Source organism: Anolis sagrei, chromosome 3 (assembly GCF_037176765.1).
Source record: "Anolis sagrei isolate rAnoSag1 chromosome 3, rAnoSag1.mat, whole genome shotgun sequence".
Lineage (NCBI taxonomy): Eukaryota > Metazoa > Chordata > Lepidosauria > Squamata > Dactyloidae > Anolis > Anolis sagrei.
Window position 1 is genome coordinate 687,821 of NC_090023.1, and position 19,081 is coordinate 706,901.

General features: G+C 44.5%; 1 protein-coding gene and 1 pseudogene across 1 annotated transcript; both read left to right on the forward strand.

The window, feature by feature from the left end:
- Nucleotides 1-1,311: 1,311 nt before the first annotated feature.
- LOC132772364 (zinc finger protein 850-like) lies at nt 1,312-11,876 on the forward strand (annotated as a pseudogene).
- LOC137096683 (zinc finger protein 160-like) lies at nt 1,354-3,357 on the forward strand. The gene has a single exon (XM_067466359.1). It carries the CDS (start codon nt 1,449-1,451, stop codon nt 2,988-2,990), a length of 1,542 nt encoding a protein of 513 aa, XP_067322460.1. The 5' UTR covers nt 1,354-1,448; the 3' UTR covers nt 2,991-3,357.
- Nucleotides 11,877-19,081: the final 7,205 nt, after the last annotated feature.

The following is a 19,081-nucleotide window of genomic DNA, read 5'->3' on the forward strand; positions in this document are numbered from 1 at the left end:
CCCTCGTAGCTCAAGGATGAGGGTCTTCCAGATGTGGTGTCTTGACGGTGGGTCTGCAGATGGCTGTGCAGCCCTAGTCTTGACCCACATGTTCTCCCGCATTGAGGACACCGGTTTCCATGATCTTCACTGCACAGATTTGAATACCGGTGGGGTTGGGGGGGGATCGACTTTGACATTTGGGAGTTATAGTTGCTGGGATTTATACTTCACCTTCAATCAAAGAGCATTCTGAACTTCAACAACAATGGAGTTGCCCCAAATGTGGCACGCATAACTCCAATGACCAACAGCAAATACTGGAAGGGTTTGGTAGGCATTGACCTTGAGTTTTGGAGTTGTAGTTCACCTACATCCAGAGAGGACTGTGGACTCAGGCTATGATGGATCTGGACCAAACTTGGTACTCATCCTCAGTATACCCAAATGTGAACACTGGTGGAGTTTGGGGAGAATAGAGCTTGGCATTTGGGAGTTGTAGTTACTGGGATTCACCTACAAACAAAGAGCACTCTGAACCCAGCCCACAATGGATCTGCACCAAACTTGTCACACTACCTACATGGCCAACATGGAATACTGGTGGGGTTGGGGGGCTGTTTTTGAATTCTGGAAGTAGTAGTTCACAAACACCAAAAAGGAGGAGAAGAACAGGCGAAGAGATCTTTGAAAGGGTTCCTAAGATCATCAGAAATATGTGTTTTACGATGGTCTTTGGCGACCCCTCTGAAAGCCCCCTTGCTGCCCCCCAAGGGTCCCGCCACCTGGGTTGAGAAACACTGCCTTATATGGACCTGCCTGGGCACTGAGACCTTTAAGTGAGGCCATTCCCTTGGTCCCACTTCCATCTCAAGCTTGGTTGGTGGGAATGAGAGAGAGGGCCTTCTCGGTGTCTGCCCCTCGACTCTGGAACTCCCTCCTCAAGGAAGCCAAAATGGCCCCCTCCTTGCTGTTTTCCTTACTGCAGAAGGCTAAAACTTTTTTATTCGGGCAGGCTTTTAAAGAAGAAGATTTTAACGATCAATTCAAGGGGTCTTGTGGTTTTTAACCTTGAATATGTTTTAACGGCTTTTATCTGGGAATTCTTAAATACCGTTTATATTTAATTCTATTTTAATGTCTGCATATTTTTATGTTTTAAATTGTATGCTGATGTTTTATGTTCAGCTGCTTTGCGTATCCATGAGGGGAGATAAAGCAGGCTATAAATCAATATAATAATGATGATACTACTACTACTATTACTACTACTAATAATAATAATAATATAAATCTTTCACTTCTTTTCTAAGCAGGTAAATGAGGATTCATTGGAGCCACCTCTTGAATGCAGTAAAGAAAGCAATATGTCAAGGTGATGATCTTGCAGAATTCTTGACCTCACAGATAAGAAAGAAAAAAGGAGTCAAGTATCTGTATTGCAATTAAACACCCTTATTACTTTTGATATGGCGGATAAACCCTATACATGCTTAGCGTGTGGACAGAACTTCACCCACAGTTCAGGTCTACGTTCACATCAAAAGACTCACACTGCAGAGAAACCCTTTAAATGCCTGGAGTGTGGACAGAGTTTCACTCAGAATTCACGTCTACGTTCACATCAGAGGACTCACACTGGGGAGAAACCTTATAAATGCCTGGAGTGTGGAAAGAGTTTCTCTCAGAGTGAACATCTACGTTCACATCAAAGGATTCACACTGGGGAGAAACCATTTAAATGCATGGAGTGTAGAAAGTGTTTCACTCAGAGTGGACATCTACGTTCACATCAAAGTATTCACACTGGAGAGAAACCCTTTAAATGCCTGGAGTGTGGACAGAGCTTTGCTAAGAATTCAAACCTACGTTCACATCAAAGGACTCACACTGGGGAGAAACCCTACACATGCCTGGAGTGTGGAAAGAGTTTTGCTTGCAGTAACAACCTACATAGACATCAAAAGACTCACACTGGGGAGAAACCGTATAAACGCTTAGAGTGTGGACAGAGCTTCACTCAGAATTCACATCTACGTTCACATCAGCTGACTCACACTGAGAAGAAACCCTTTAAATGCCTGGAGTGTGGAAAGAACTTCTCTCAGAATTCAAATCTACGTTCACATCAAAAGACTCACACTGGCGAGAAACCCTATAAATGCCTGGAGTGTGGAAAGAGCTTCTCTCAGAATGGACATCTACGTTCACATCAAAAGACTCACACTGGGGAGAAACCCTATAAATGCCTGGAGTGTGTACAGACCTTCTCTCGGAATGGACATCTACGTTCACATCAAAGGACTCACACTGGGGAGAAACCCTTTAAATGCTTAGCGTGTGGACAGAGCTTCACTCAGAATTCACATCTACGTTCACATCAGCAGACTCACACTGGGGAGAAACCATATAAATGCCTAGAATGTGGACAGAGCTTCACTCACAGTTCAAGTCTACGTAGACATCAAAGGACTCACACTGGGGAGAAACCTTTTAAATGCCTGGAGTGTGGAAAGAGTTTTGCTTGCAGTAACAACCTACATAGACATCAAAAGACTCACACTGAGGAGAAACCCTTTAAATGCCTGGAGTGTGGAAAGAGCTTCTCTCAGAATGTACATGTACGTTCACATCAAAAGACTCACACTGGGGAGAAACCTTATAAATGCCTGGAGTGTGGAAAGAGCTTCTCTCGGAATGGACATCTACGTTCACATCAGCAGACTCACACTGGGGAGAAACCATATAAATGCCTAGAATGTGGACATAGCTTCACTCACAGTTCAAGTCTACGATCGCATCAAAGGACTCACACTGGGGAGAAACCCTATACATGCCTGGAGTGTGGAAAGAGTTTCGCTTGGAGTTCACATCTACGTAGACATCAGAAGACTCACACTGGGGAGAAACCCTATAAATGCCTGGAGTGTGGACAGAGCTTCACTCAGAGTGGAAATCTACGTAGACATCAAAGGACTCACACTGGGGAGAAACCCTTTAAATGTCTATAGTGTAGAAAGTGTTTAACTGAGAATAGAACTCTACATACACATCAAAGAATTCACACAGGGGAGAAACCCTATAAATTCCTGCAGTGTGGAAAGAGTTTTGCTCTGAGTGATATATAATATAATTATATATATAAATCTTTATTTATAGACCGCCGTCTCTCCCCAAGGGGACCCAGGGCGGTCTATACACACACACACACACACACAAAATCAAACATTTAATGCCCAATGTGAATATTAAGATCTTTAAAATAATATAAAATAAGAACATATAACAAAAGAAAAAAATAACATCAAAATAAAATCTGAGTAATCAAATAAACATAATTATACTCCTAACATAATAAACAATTAAGACATAGATGCTGAGAAAACAAAGTACAAATACATTGGGCTATACATGCCTGGAGTGTGGTCAGAGCTTCACTGAGACTGGAAATCTACATAGACATCAAAGGATTCATACTGGGTAGAAACCCTAGACATCCTTAGAGTATGGACAGAGTTTCAGCTGCAGTTCAGGTCTATGTTCACATCAATGAACTCACGCTGGGGAGAAACCCTATAAACTCAAGGCATGTGAAAGAGCTGCTTGGAGAGTTGAACTCTACATCGACATAGAATACACATTGGAGAGAACAGTGGTTTCTGCCCCAGAGACACTCTCTTTGTTGTATCATTCGGTATTTTTGTGTCAGTAAAATAATAATAATAGCGCCTTCATTTTTGTTCCCTTCCTCCATCTCCCCAATGGGACTCGGGGCGGCTTGCATATGACATGAAGTGCCTAAAACAACGTATAAAATAAACATACAGGCCAATACAGAAAGTGAAACCAAGAGCATATGATACAGTAGTTCAAACTCTGAACAACGCCCAATAACATATGTTGACAACTGCGTAAAACATGGCCAAGCTGTAAACGAGAACGAGGGAATATTCGTGCAAATTGTAGCTAAGGAAAGAGGGCATGGGATGAAAGTTCAGTGCTGTCTAGTAGGCATGGGCAATCCATGGTTCTAAAGTAGTTACAAAACTAGGGGCCCTGGTGGTTTGCTTCTAAAGTGTTGCTAAACTTCTGGTGGTGAAAATTTCAGAACTCTAACAAAATTTTCAAAATCTCATTATTTTCTTATTGGCAATTTTTATGACAGAACCAATCAGGAACTGCAATTTATAACGAATTCTTAAAAGTTTTGTTAAAGTTCCAAAAATTTCCCCATCAAAACTTTAGCAACACAGCACCAGCACTCTCTAGTTTTGTAAGTACTTTAGGACCATTGAGAACCATGGATTGCCCATGCCTACTGTCTAGTTTCCTCTACAGCTGCTCCATGTGGCTCATCACAGACATCATTATCAACAGATTCTATTTTGGCTGCTATTAATACAGTAGAGACTCACTTATCCGACCTTCACTTATCCAACGGGTCTGCCTCCCACCCGGATCCACTGGTGAGGGAAGTGGAGTGTATGTTTACCTGTGGAATAACATCCAGGGTGAGAGAAAGAAAAAGAATTCTTGTCTGTTTTGGTGCTAAATTCGTAAATACAGTAATTACTATTTATTTAAAGTATATTCCGCCCTTCTCACCCTGAAGGGGACTCGCAACATTACTGTATATTGAATTTCTTTCTCTGTTGATTTGTTGTAAAACATGATGTTTTGGTGCATAATTTGTAAAGTTGTAATGCAATTTAATAGGCTTTTAGGACGTTTAATAGGCTTTTCCTTAATCCGTGTTATCCAAGATTTACGCATATCCAACATTTTGCCGGCCCATTTAGGTGGCAAACGCAAGACTCTCCTGTAGTAAAAAAAAAATAGAGTTTGAATAAGTTGATAAAATGAAAAGAAGGAATACTCACTCTGAGAATTTGGATGCTCTTTATGTCACTTGGATTTTAGTAGTGTCCATTTTAATTACTGTCGTTGAATATTTGAATATTGTTTTATCCCATTAAGTTGGGTTTTGTCTTCCGTAAGTGTTGTTTATGCTTTGATATTGTGCTATTACTAACATTGATATATCTTACTTGTATTTTACGTGTTTCACAGTACCAATATGTGCTGTTTTGTAAGACACCCTGAGTCCCTTTGGGAGATGGGGGCGGGGCATTGTGATGAATTGCCTACTTTTAGGCCAGGGAAAAGCTCAGGGTCTGAGGGTTGGCGAGACTGTTCTTATTATTTATTGTTTTAATGATTGCTTACGTACTGTCTATTTATTTATGTTTAATTGTGGTTGTTATGGTTTGGCATCGCGTCAGTGTCCAGTGTATGGCACTGAAGTTTTGTCAGTTATGTGTAAACCGCTTTGAGTCCCCCTAAGTAGGGGCGAGAAAAGCGGTATAGAAATACTGTAAATAAATATAAATGGATAAATAAATAAATAAAGAAGAAGAGGTTTTGAGTGTGTTAGGGAGAAGAGCAGTTATAGGAGCCAAAGTGGTCAGTTTTTAGGTAGAATAGCTGGCGTAGAGAATAGATAGACCCAAGAGAAAGGACTGCCTGGAGTTTTTAGGAATTCTAGTTAGAGGGAAGTCTGCTACTTTTTCCGGAGGGAGTGAAGAGTTGTTTTGAAACCAAGTATTGAACTGTTTTTAAAGTAACCATACGCTCCAATTTATTATTGCAACCGTTAAGCTTAAGTGCCTGTATTGTTGAAGTTCACACAAATAAACAACTTTGTTCTTCGTTAAACAACAACTGTCTCAAGAGTGCCTCTGTGTGAACTAGTCCCATTGCAGTTTGGAGAAACAGAATTTTAAGATTGGTGGCAGCGTTTATTTAAAGGAATCTCAGGTCAGAGCCCTGAGTGCAAATCCAGCACATGCAAGCTATTAAAAAGTTCTTGTCAAACCAAAAGCTAAATATTCCTTTAAAGTGTGGTAGCCAGTGATCACCAAATATTACCTCAGAATACAGAGTTTGGTGGCCAAGCTTAAACAGCCTCCATACAAATAATTGAATTTAAATAATCTTTTAGAATTTGTGAGCAGCGTTCGGGACTATGTATTGTCGAAGGCTTTCATGGCTGGAATCAATAGGTTCTTGTGGGTTTTTTCGGGCTAGATGGCCGTGTTCTCCTGACGTTTCGCCTACATCTATGGCAAGCATCCTCAGAGGTAGTGAGGTCACAAGAACCTAGTGTTTGGGACTGTTAGTAAGAATCCTTTTTACAGGCATCAATACAGTTATTATTTGGTTATTTAGAGAAAGAAGGGGCAATATAAAAAGTTAAAAGGAATCATCGACCTGGTGGGCCATCCAGTCCAACCCCATTCTGCCAAGAAGCAGGAAAATCGCATTGAAAGCACCCTCAACAGATGGCCATCCAGCCTCTGTTTAAAAGCTTCCAAAGAAGGAGCATCCATCACACTCCGGGGCAGAGAGTTCCACTGCTGAATGGGTCTCACAGTGAGGAAGTTCAGCCTTCTCTTCTTTAGGCTAAACATGCCCAGCTCTTTAAGCCGCTCCTCATAGGGCTTGTTCTCCAGACCTTTTATCATTTTAGTCGCTCTCCTCTGGACACATTCCAGCTTGTCAATATCTCTCAATAATTGTGATGCCAAGAATTGGACACAATATTCCAGGTGTGGTCTAACCAAAGCAAAATAGAGCATGGGGAGCATGACTTCTCTAGATCTAGACACTAGGCTCCTATTGATGCAGGCTATTGGCTTTTTTGCCACCATATCATATTGTGGGCTCATGTTTAACTTGTCCCAAGATCTTTTTCACACGTACTGCTCTTGAGCCATGAAACCGCTGGGAGAGGTAATCCTGAGTTTTGGAGTGCGGTGCCATCTCTACACAGATGACACCCAACTCCACTACTCTTTTCCATCTGACTCCAAGGAAGCCCCGAGGATACCGGACCAGTGCCTGGCTGCTGTACCGACTTGGATGAGGGAGAATAAGCTGAGGATCAATCCTGACAAGACAGAAGTCCTCCAGGTCAGTTGCTCGGCTGACCAGGGTATTGGGTGGCAACTTGTACTGGACGGGGTTGCACTCCCCCTGAAATCACAGGTCCGCAGTTTGGGGGTTTAATTCCGCTGCTGTTATGAATTGTAAGGTAAATATCTGATATGCAGGATGTGTTTTCATTCACTGGACCAAATTTGGCACAAATACCCGATATGCCCAAATTTACTTACTAATTAGGCAGTCCCTCGTGGCTCGAGGACGAGGGTCTTCCAGATGTGGTGTCTTGGCGGTGGGTCTGCAGATGGCTGTGGAGCCCTAGTCTTGACCCGCATGTTCTCCCGCATTGAGGACATCGGTTTCCACGTGGCAATGATCTTCACTGCCCAAATTTGAATACCAGTGGGGTTGGGGAGTTAATTTTGTCATTTGGGAGTTGTAGTTGCTGGGATTTATACTTCACCTCAAATCAAAGAGCATTCTGACCTCCACCAACGATTGAATTGAATCAAACTTGGCACAAATAACTCCCATAACTAACAGCAGATACTCAAAGGGTTTAGTAGGCATTGACCTTAAGTTTTGGAGTTGTAGTTCACCTACATCCAGAGAGGACTGTGGACTCAGGCTGTGATGGATCTGGACCAAACTTGGTACGCATACTCAGTGTAGCCAACTGTGAACACTGGCGGAATTTGGGGAGAATAGAGCTTGGCATTTGGGAGTTGTAGTTACTGGGATTCACCTACAATCAGAGAGCACTCTGAACCCAGCCCACAATGGATCTGCACCAAACTTGGCACACTACCTACATGGCCAACATGGAATACTGGTGGGGTTGGGGACTGTTTTTGAATTCTGGAAGTTGTAGTTCACCAACACTGAAAAGGAAGAGAAGGACAGGCAGAGAGATCTTCAAAAGGGTTCCTAAGACCATCAGAAATATGCGTTTTACGATGGTCTTTGGTGACCCCTCTGAAAGCCCCCTTGCTGCCCCCCAAGGGCCCCGCCCCCTAGGTTGGGAAACACTGCCTTATATCGACCTGCCTGGTCACCGAGATCTTCAAGAGAGGCCCTTCCCTTGATCCCACTTCCATCTCAAGCTTGGCTGGTGGGAATGAGGGAGAGGGCCTTCTCGGTGTCTGCCCCTCAACTCTGGAACTCCCTCCTCAAGGAAGCCAAAATGGCCCCCTCCTTGCTGTTGTCCTTATTGCAGAAGGCTAAAACCTTTTTTATTCAGGCAGGCTTTTAAAGAAGAAGATTTTAAAGATCAATTCAGGGGGTGTTGTGGTTTTTAACCTTGAGTATGTTTTAATGTTTATTAAAGTTTATTTATTGTTATTATTAATGGTTTTGATCTGGGAATTTTTAAATACCATTTATATTTAGTTCTGTTTTAATGTTTGCATCTTTTATGTTTTAAATTGTATGCTGATGTTTTATGTTCAGCTGCTTTGAGTATCCATGAGGGGAGATAAAGCAGGCTATGAATCAATATAATAATAATAATAATAATAATAATAATAATAATAATAATCTTTCACTTCTTTCTTAACCAGGTAAATGAGGATTCTATGGAGCCACCTCTTGAATGCAGTAAAGAAACCAATAACATAGGAAGAAGAAATCCTCTCAAGGTGATGATCTTGCAGAATTCTTGACCCAACAGATAAGAAAGAAAAGAGGAGTCAAGTATCTGTATTGCAATAAACACCCTTATTACTGTTGATATGGCGGAGAAATCCTATAAATGCCTGGAGTGTGGAAAGAGTTTTGCTTGGAGTTCACATCTACGTTCACATCAGAGGACTCACACTGGGGAGAAACCCTATAAATGCCTGGAGTGTAGAAAGAGTTTTGCTTGGAGTAAAGACCTACGTTCACATCAGAGGACGCACACTGGGGAGAAACCCTATACATGCCTGGAGTATGGACAGAGCTTCTCTCAGAATGGAAGTCTACGTTCACATCAAAGAATTCACACTGGGGAGAAACCATATAAATGCTTAGAATGTGGACAGAGCTTCACTCTCAGTTCAACTCTACGTAAACATCAAAGGACTCACACTGGGGAGAAACCCTATAAATGCCTGGAGTGTGGAATGAGCTTTACTGAGAATGGAACTCTACGTAGACATCAGAGGATTCACACTGGGGAGAAACCTTATAAATGCCTGGAGTGTGGACAGAGCTTCACTCATAGGGGAAATCTACATTTACATCAAAAGACTCACACTGGAGAGAAACCCTTTAAATGCTTGGAGTGTGGAATGAGCTTCACTGAGAATGGAAGTCTACGTTCACATCAGAGGATTCACACTGGGGAGAAACCCTATACATGCCTGGAGTGTGGACAGAGCTTCACTCAGAATTCACACCTACGTACACATCACAGGACTCACACTGGGCAGAAACCCTATAAATGCCTGGAGTGTGGAAAGAGCTTTACTGAGAATGGAACTCTACGTTCACATCAGAGGATTCACACTGGGGAGAAACCTTATAAATGCCTGGAGTGTGGAAAGAGTTTCACTGATAGGGGAAATCTACGTACACATCTAAGGACTCACACTGGGGAGAAGCCCTTTAAGTGCCTGGAGTGTGGAAAGAGCTTCACTCAGAGTGGAATTCTACGTAGACATCGAAGGACTCACACTGGGGAGAAACCCTTTAAATGCCTGGAGTGTGGACAGAGCTTCACTGAGAATGGAAATCTACGTACACATCAAAGGACGCACACTGGGGAGAAACCCTATACATGTCTACAGTGTGGACAGAGCTTCACTCACAGTGGAAATCTACGTAAACATCAAAGGACTCACACTGGAGAGAAGCCCTATAAATGCCTGGAGTGTGGACAGAGCTTCACTCGGAATGGAAGTCTACGTAGACATCAAAGGATTCACACTGGGGAGAAACCTTATAAATGCCTAGAGTGTAGCCAGTTCTTCAGTAGGAGTGAACATCTAAGTAAACATCAAAGGACTCACACTGGGGAGAAACCCTTTAAATGCCTGGAGTGTGGACAGAGCTTCACTGAGAATGGAAGTCTACGTAGACATCAAAGGACTCACACTGGGGAGAAACCTTATAAATGCCTGGAGTGTGGAAAGAGTTTCACTGATAACGGAAGTCTACGTTCACATCAAAGAATTCACACTGGGTAGAAACCCTTTAAATGCCTGGGGTGTGGAGAGAGCTTCACTGAGAATGGAAGTCTACGTAGACATCAAAGGACTCACACTGGGGAGAAACCCTTTAAATGCCTTGAGTGTGGAAAGAGCTTCTCTCTGAGCGGACATCTACGTTCACATCAAAGGACTCACACTGGGGAGAAACCCTTTAAATGCCTGGAGTGTGGGCAGAGCTTCTCTTAGAGGTCATCTCTACATAGACATCAAATGATTCACACTGGGGAGAAACCCTTTAAATGCCTGGAGTGTGGGCAGAGCTTCACTCACAGTTCAACTCTACATTCACATCAAAAGACTCACACTGGGGAGAAACCCTTTAAATGCCTGGAGTGTGGACAGAGCTTCTCTCAGAGGTCAACTCTACATAAACATCAAATGATTCACACTGGGGAGAAACTCTTTAAATGCCTGGAGTGTGGAAAGAGTTTTGCTTGGAGTAAAAACCTACATTCACATCAAAAGACTCACACTGGGGAGAAACCCTATAAATGCTTGGAGTGTGGGCAGAGCTTCACTGAAAGTTCAAATCTATGTAGACATCAAAGGACTCACATTGGGGGGAAATAATATATATACTATAATAATGCATTAAAACTTCTTTTATAGACCACCGTCTCTCCCCAAGGGGACTCAGGGCGGTTTACATAAAAACAAATAATCTAGCATTCAATGCCCTATGTGAATACTAGCATCTTAAAAATAAAACAAAATAATAACATAAACTTATAACAAAAGAAAATTTAAGATCAACATAAAAAAACAAAATATGAGTAATCCAATAAACATAATTATACTGATAACATAATTGACAATTAAGGCACAGACCCTGAGGAAACGATTAACATACCTAAAATGCTACCTTGGTTGTTCTTTCTCATGTACCATAGCAGCAGTGGAGTACAAATAAATTAGCCTATACATGCCTGGAGTGTGGGCAGAGCTTTGCCCTGAGTGGAGATCTACACACACATCCGAGGACTCACACTGGGGAGAAACCCTATGCATGCCTGGAGTGTGGACAGAGCTTCAGTGAGACTGGAAATCTACATATAGACATCAAAGGACTCACATTGGGGAGAAACCTGATAAATGCCTAGAGAGTGGACAGAGCTTCACTCAGAATGGAAGTATACATACACTTCAAAGGATTCACGTTGGGGAGAAACCCTAGACATGCCTGGAGTGTGGACAAAGCTTCAGCTGCAGATCAGGTCTAGGTTCACATCAGTGAACTCACCCTGGGGAGAAACCCTATGGCGTGTGAAAAGAGCTTCTTGGAGAGTTGAAGTCTACATAGACACGGAATTCACATTGGAGAGAACAGTGGTGTCTGGCCCCAGAGACACTCTCTAAGAGAGTTTTCCAAACTTTTCATGTTGCTGATACACTTTTTCGACATACATCGTTTTGTGACATGATAATGTCAGGATTATTGAAAGTATGCATGTATGTTTTTCAATGTGTTTCAATATGTTTAACAATGATGTTCATATGTATTCCAAATGGATTCAGTTATGTTCAGTTGTATGCTAGAATTGTTGTTGCTAGAGGCAGAAAGAGTAAAGACCTTGACAGAAGTGAGATAAGATTTTTTCCTGCCTGGGAAGAAAAAGGGAGGATCCAGCCAGGCTGAGAAATGAGATAAGCAGATGTCCTGAGAACGGTTGTGTGCTGTGCTTTGTAGTGTTCATGATGTAGTCCGCTTGAAGTCGACCTGTCTTAAGGTGTGCTAAGTAAACTTTGTTATTGTTGGAACTGAAATCTGCAGTTAGTCCTGTGTTGCGTCTGTGTGATCTGGTAACCTCAATTCCGCTGTGCATAGACCCCAAGGGTTTCACTCTGACAGATAATTCCGTTTAACTGGCATCCTGGAGGTTAAGATAAGGGTAACGGTCAAGGTTTTCTCCTGACATGAAGTCCAGTCGTGTCCGACTCTGGGACTCTGCGCTCATCTCCATTCCTGAGCTGAAGGGCAGGCGTGGTCTGTAGACAATTCCAAGGTCGGTTTAACCTGCTGTAAACCAACCCCATATAAGACATTCAAGATATGTATATAATCTATCTATATCTATATCTATATATCTATATATATATAATAAAGAAGAGTGTTTGTATGTGGAGGGAGGACGTAGGGCGGAAAAGTTTGTGGCAGCTTTCTGATTGGCTGCCACTATGCTGCTATTTGCATATGGTCTCTGATTGGGCAGCTTCAAGAGGAGCCCCTGGTGGAGAAGAGGGTTCATGGCAGAAACGGGGCATGACAGAAGGAAATTTGCATATGGTCTCTGATTGGCCAGCCTCAAATCCAACATTCCGAGATGAGAAAGAGAGGAAAGGAAAGGCCAAAGGGGGCTGGGTCACAACACTCCCAATGCAGACCGAAATAGGCACACAGAGCCCCCATCACCCACTCAACATCCTACTGCAGTTTGGAGGAGGATGAACCATGGATGATGGGACTTGCAGTACCACCACTCACATTCTGAGACCGCTGTTAACCTCATCCAATGACTGAACAGGACCAAACTTCGCACAGAGACCTCTCATGACCCACTTTATGTCCTGCTGTGGTTTGGCCGGGGATGGACCGTGGATTATGGGACTTGCAGTACCATTGCTCAATTCTTCAGACCACTGCAACCCTCATCCAATTACCAATAAATACCAAACTTGGCACACTGAGTCTCCATGACACACTCTACATCCAGGTGCAGTTTGAAGGAGGATGCACCATGGACGATGGGACTTGCAATACCTGCACTCCCTTCCTAACACCATTATAACTGCCAACAATGATGGATCAGGACCACAATTTACACAGAGAGCCCGCATAACTCACTCTACATCCTGGTACGGTTTGGAAGAATTTGACAATGGATGATGGGACTTGCAGTCACTTCACTCACTTCCTGAGACCACTGAGACCCTCGCCAATGACTCATCAAGACTAAACTTGGCACATGGAGCTTCAATGACCCACTCTACATCCTGGAGCAGTTTGGAGGACGACAGACCATGGATGATGGGACTTCAAGTACCTCCACTACCCAAGACTGCTGCAAAACTCATCTAATGACCAATCAAGACCAAAGTTGGCACACAGAGCCCCCATGACCCACTCTACATCCTGCTGCAGTTTTGGAGAAGGGTGGACCATGGATGATGGGACTTCAAGTACCTTCACTCACTTCCTGAAAATAATGCAGCCGTTATCCAAAGTCCAATAAAGACCAAACTTGGCATACAGAACCGCCATTACCCACTTTCTCTAATAACCCGGGCAACGCCGGGTCCCCAAGCTAGTATATAATAAAGAAGAGTGTTTGTTTGTATAGGACAGAGGGCGGACAGAGGGAGGGCGGTGTATGTGGCAGCGTTCTGATTGGCTGCCGCTGTGGTGCTATTTGCATATGGTCTCTGATTGGCCAGCTTCAATAGGAGCCCCTGGTGGAGAAGAGGGTTCATGGCAGAAACGGGGCATGACAGAAGGAAATTTGCATATGGTCTCTGATTGGCCAGCCTCATTTCCAACATTCCGAGATGACAAAGAGAGGAAAGGAAAGGCCAAAGGGGGCGGGGTCAGAACACTCCCAATACAGACCGAAATAGGCACACAGAGCCCCCATCACCCACTCTACATCCTACTGCAGTTTGGAGGAGGATGAACCATGGATGATGGGACTTGCAGTACCATCACTCACATTCTGAGACCGCTGTTAACCTTATCCAATGACTGATCAGGACCAAACTTCGCACAGAGACCTCTCATGACCCACTTTATGTCCTGCTGTGGTTTGGCCGGGGATGGACCGTGGATTATGGGACTTGCAGTACCATTGCTCATTCTTCAGACCACTGCAACCCTCATCCAATTACCGATAAAGATCAAACTTGGCACACTGAGTCTCCATGACCCACTCTACATCCTGGTGCGGCTTGGAGGAGGATGCACCATGGACGATGGGACTTGCAATACCTGCACTCTTTTCCTAAAACCATTATAACTGCCAACAATCTCAGCGGCTTTCGATACCATCGATCATGGTATCCTTCTGGGTCGCCTCTCTGGGATGGGCCTTGGGGGCACGGTTCTGTCGTGGCTCCAGTCCTTCCTGGAGGGACGAACCCAGATGGTGAAGCTGGGTGACGCCTGCTCGGACCCCTGGCCTTTGTCCTGTGGGGTCCCGCAAGGCTCTATTCTGTCTCCCATGCTTTTTAACATCTATATGAAACCGCTGGGAGAGGTCATCCGGAGTTTTGGAGTTGGGTGCCATCTCTATGCAGATGACACACAACTCTACTACTCCTTTCCACCTAACTCCAAGGAGGCTTCTCAGGTGCTAGACAAGTGCCTGGCCGCTGTGTCGATCTGGATGAGGAAGAATAAGCTGAAGATCAATCCCGATAAGACAGAGGTCCTCTTGGTCGACCGTAAGCCGGATCGGGGTATAGGGTGGTTACCTGTGTTGGACGGGGTTACACTCCCCCTGAAACCTCAGGTCCGCAGTTTGGGTGTCCTCCTGGATTCTTCGCTCACGCTTGAGGCTCAGGTGTCGGCGGTATCCGGGAGGGCTTTTGCGCAACTGAGACTCGTGCGCCAACTGCGACCATACCTCGTGAAGGCTGATCTGGCCGGGGTGGTCCATGCCTTGGTCACCTCTAGAATGGATTACTGTAATGCGCTCTACGTGGGGCTACCCTTGAAGACGGCTCGGAAACTGCAGCTGGTCCAACGTGCAGCAGCCAGGATGTTAACTGGAGCTCATTATCAAGAGAGGTCTGCCCCTCTGTTTAAGGAGCTCCACTGGCTGCCTTTCATCTTCCGAGCCCAATTCAAGGTGCAGGTGCTCACCTATAAAGCCCTAAACGGTTTGGGACCATCCTACCTGCGTGACCGTATCTCCATTTACGAACCTACACGCTCGCTTCGATCATCGGGGGAGGCCCTGCTCGTGATCCCGCCTACGTCGCAAGCGCGGTTGGTGGGGACGCGGGACAGGGCCTTCTCCGTGGCGGCCCCCCGACTCTGGAACGCCCTCCCAAAAGATCTCCGACAGGCCCCTACACTAGCAGTTTTCAGAAAGAACCTGAAAACTTGGCTGCTCCGTTGTGCCTTCCCGGATTAGGAACCCCATCCTAAGTCCTAATAGCACTTTAGCACAGTTAATATTGCTGCACACCGTACTTTAATCCCGACGCCCCTCCTACCATTTCAGCACTTTTAACCTTGTACCTCTCACTGGCCGAACCAGTTTTTAATATGTCCTGATGTATAGTTACTGTTGTTTTGCTAATTTTGATTTGATTTGATTTGTTTTGTTTTAATTTGCTTCGGTTATTGCTTGTTATGTTTTCTATTGTATTGTGTCTGTGGCTTCGGCCTGTGTAAGCCGCATCGAATCCTTCGGGAGATGCTCGCGGGGTACAAATAAAGTTAATAATAATAATAATAATAATAAACAATGATGGATCAGGACCACAATTTACACAGAGAGCCCGCATAACCCACTCTACATCCTGGTGCGGTTTGGAAGAATTTGACAATGGATGATGGGACTTGCAGTCACTTCACTCACTTCCTGAGACCACTGAGACCCTTGCCAATGACTGATCAAGACCAAACTTGGCACACAGAGTCCCCATGACCCACTCTACATCCTGGTGCACATTTGAGGAGAACAGACCATGGATGATGGGACTTGAAGTACCTCCACTCCCTTCCCAAGACAGCTACAACCCTCATCTAATGTCTGATCAAGATCAAACTTGGCACACAGAGCCCCCATGACCCACTCTGCATCCTGCTACAGTTTGAAGGAGGATCGACTTTGGATGATGGGACTTACAGTACCATCATTCACATTCTGAGACCGCTGTTAACCTCATCCAATGTCTGAACAGGACCAAACTTGCCACATAGACCTCTCATGACCCACTTTACGTCCTGGTGTGTGTTTGGCTAGGGATAGATCATGGATTATGGGACTTGCAGTACTTTTGCGCAATTCCTGAGACCACTGCAACGCTCATCCAATTACCAATAAAGACCAAACTTGGCATACAGAACCACCATTACCCACTTTCTCTAATAACCCGGGCAACGCCAGGTCCCCAAGCTAGTCCTGAAAATAATGCAGCCGTTATCCAAAGACCAATAAAGACCAAACTTGGCATACAGAACCACCATTACACACTTTCTCTAATAACCCGAGCAACGCCGGGTCCCCAAGCTAGTATATAATAAAGAAGAGTGTTTGTATGTGAGGGAGGACGGAGGGAGGACGTAGGGCGGAAAAGTTTGTGGCAGCTTTCTGATTGGCTGCCACTATGCTGCTATTTGCATATGGTCTCTGATTGGGCAGCTTCAATAGGAGCCCCTGGTGGAGAAGAGGGTTCATGGCAGAAACGGGGCATGACAGAAGGAAATCTGCATATGGTCTCTGATTGGCCAGCCTCAAATCCAACATTCCGAGATGACAAAGAGAGGAAAGGAAAGGCCAAAGGGGGCTGGGTCAGAACACTCCCAATACAGACCGAAATAGGCACACAGAGCCCCCATCACCCACTCTACATCCTACTGCAGTTTGGAGGAGGATGAACCATGGATGATGGGACTTGCAGTACCACCACTCACATTCTGAGACCGCTGTTAACCTCATCCAATGACTGATCAGGACCAAACTTCGCACAGAGACCTCTCATGACCCACTTTACGTCCTGGTGTGGTTTGGCCGGGGATGGACCGTGGATTTTGGGACTTGCAGTACCATTGCTCAATTCTTCAGACCACTGCAACCCTCATCCAATTACCAATAAATACCATACTTGGCACACTGAGTCTCCATGACGCACTCTACATCCAGGTACAGTTTGAAGGAGGATGCACCATGGACTTGCAATACCTGCACTCCCTTCCTAAGACCATAACTGCCAACAATGATGGATCAGGACCACAATTTACACAGAGAGCCCGCATAACTCACTCTACATCCTGGTGCGGTTTGGAATAATTTGACAATGCATGATGGGACTTGCAGTCACTTCACTCACTTCCTGAGACCACTGAGACCCTCGCCAGTGACTCATCAAGACTAAACTTGGCACATGGAGCTTCAATGACCCACTCTACATCCTGGAGCAGTTTGGAGGACGACAGACCATGGATGATGGGACTTCAAGTACCTCCACTCCCCAAGACTGCTGCAAAACTCATCTAATGACCAATCAAGACCAAAGTTGGCACACAGAGCCCCCATGACCCACTCTACATCCTGCTGCAGTTTTGGAGAAGGGTGGACCATGGATGATGGAACTTCCAGTACCTTCAATCACATTCTGAGACCTCTGCAAACCTCATCCAATGACGGATTAAGACCAAACTTGGCACATAGACCTCTCATGACCCACTTTACGTCCTGGTGTTATTTGGAAAACTTTGGAGATGGATGATGGGACTTGCAGTACCTTTGCTCTCTTCCTGACATGACTGAGACCCTGGCCAATGACTAATCAAGACTAAACTTGCCACATGGGGCTCCAATGACCCACTCTACATCCTGCTGCAGTTTGGAGGAGGACAGACCATGGATGATGGGACTTCAAGTACCTCCACTCCCTTCCAAAGATTGCTGCAACCCTCTTCTAATGACCAATCAGGACCACACTTGGCACACAGAGCCCCCATGATCCACTCTACATCCTGCTGCAGTTTGAAAGGGGATGGACTTTGGATGATGGGACTTGCAGTACCTTCACTCACTTACTGACACCACTGCCACCCTCATCTAATGACCGATAAAGACCAAACTTGGCACACAGAGCCCCCATGACCCACTCTATATCCTGCTGCTGTTTGTAGGAGGATGGCCCATGGATGATGGGACTTCAAGTACCTTCACTCACTTCCTGAAAATAATGCTGCCATTATCCAAAGACCAATAAAGACCAAACTTGGTATACAGAACCGCCATTACCCACTTTCTCTAATAACCCGGGCAACGCCGGGTCCCCAAGCTAGTATAATATATAGATATATGCTTCATGTAATTTTTACTGTATTATAATCATAATAATAATGATTATAATATAACAACTCTATTTTTGTACCCGACCTCCATCTTGCCGAAGGGTCTCAGGGCAGCTTGCATATGACACAAAGTGCCTAAAACAACACAGGAGAATACAGAAAGTGAAACCAAGAGCATACGGATCAGCCTTTAAACTCCGAAGAGCGCCCAATAACCTGTGGTGAGAGAACGGCCTTAAAACACGGCCAAGCTGGGAACGAGAACGAGGGAATATGAGTGCAAAGTGTAGCCAAGGAACAAGGGCACGGGATGAGAGGACAGGGCTGTCTAGATTCCTGCAAAGCTGCTCCATGTGGTTCGTCACAGAGATCATTCTCAGCAGATTCTATTTCGGCTGCAATTAATAGTAGGAAAAAATAGAGCGTGAATAAGTTAATGGATAAAATGAAAAGAAGGAAATTTGGAAGGACTTTGTGGCACTTGGATTTTAGTAGTGTCCATTTTAATTAATTGTTGCGTTTTAATTGAATATCTAATTAAGCTGGGTTTTGTCTTCTGTACGTGTTGTTTATGCTTTGATATTGTGCCGTTACTAATATTGATATATTTTACTTGTAATTTACGTGTTTCACAGCACCAATATGTGCTGTTTTGTAAGGGGGTGGGGCATCAGTAGCTATTATTTTCGAAGGCTTTCAAGGCTGGAATCACTGCGTTGTTGTAGGTCGTTGGTTTTTCGGCCTATGCGGCCATGTTATAGAAGCATTCTCTCCTGACGTTTCGCCTGTATCTATGGCAAGCATCCTCAGAGGTTGTGAGATCTCGCAGTTATTATTTGTTTATTTAAGAAAAGAGGGACAATAGAAGATGCTTATTCTTTATTTACTTACAGTATTTATATTCCACCCTTCTTACGCTGAAACGGACTCAGGGTAGATC